General features: G+C 47.5%; 1 protein-coding gene across 2 annotated transcripts in view; it reads right to left on the bottom strand.

The window, feature by feature from the left end:
- Positions 1 to 741, bottom strand: part of LOC119590853 (methanethiol oxidase-like) — a gene marked incomplete at its 3' end in the record, with an annotated part of 18,823 nt that overhangs the window by 9,615 nt on the left and 8,467 nt on the right. For both annotated transcript variants that reach the window (XM_037939611.1, XM_037939610.1), the window contains 1 exon segment: positions 387 to 569. In XM_037939611.1, the coding sequence (XP_037795539.1) occupies positions 387 to 569 (183 nt within the window).

The following is a 741-nucleotide window of genomic DNA, read 5'->3' as shown; positions in this document are numbered from 1 at the left end:
TACTCACTCATGCATTTGCATAATTGCATCATAACTAAATAAAAAAATGAAGGTCACGTTTTTGTGACATTCATTGATATAAAAAGAATGTGTTTACCAGATATAACTGGTTACCACCGGTGAGTTCACGAAGATAAGGCTCTGTTATCAGCAGGGAAAGATTAAATTAAAAAAATAAGATGGTCAAGCTTCCTTGAGATATTTATAATTACGAGGAAAACTTCAATAATAAAAAGATACGAATTTGCAACACATGCTGGAACTGACAAAATTAACAGGGAACTGAAATAAACAATGTTATTTTAGTGCCAGGGGCTATGCACTGAACATCATTTGTTTTTGGTAGCAGTGTTATTTCCGTGTTAGGAGCCGTGTCTTGACCTGACCTTGAACATCTTGGGTTTCCTGTTCTCGGAGATGTCGAGCACGTAGATTCTAGACGACCCGAGGGCGGGGACGACCAGGCGGTTGCGCACGCGCGTCGGGTCATCGTAACACGAAGAGCACGTGTTCCAGCCGGTGTGGTGGATCTCGTCGTCCAGGTAAGGCAGGTACAGGCGGTGGATTACCTGCGGGGAGGAGAATAAAGGGCGGGGGACATGAGGGGGAGAATAAAGGGCGAGAGACAGAGATAAGCAGGGACGCCCTACCCTCGGCCTGTGGCATGCGGGCGCTGTGCACGCTGGCAATGGAGGCTGGAGGGGGGGGGGGCGGTCATGAGAGAGGCAGATCATCTTCGCA

Source organism: Penaeus monodon, chromosome 27 (assembly GCF_015228065.2).
Source record: "Penaeus monodon isolate SGIC_2016 chromosome 27, NSTDA_Pmon_1, whole genome shotgun sequence".
Lineage (NCBI taxonomy): Eukaryota > Metazoa > Arthropoda > Malacostraca > Decapoda > Penaeidae > Penaeus > Penaeus monodon.
The sequence above is the reverse complement of the archived record's forward strand: the minus strand, read 5'-3'. Positions and strand labels throughout refer to the sequence as shown.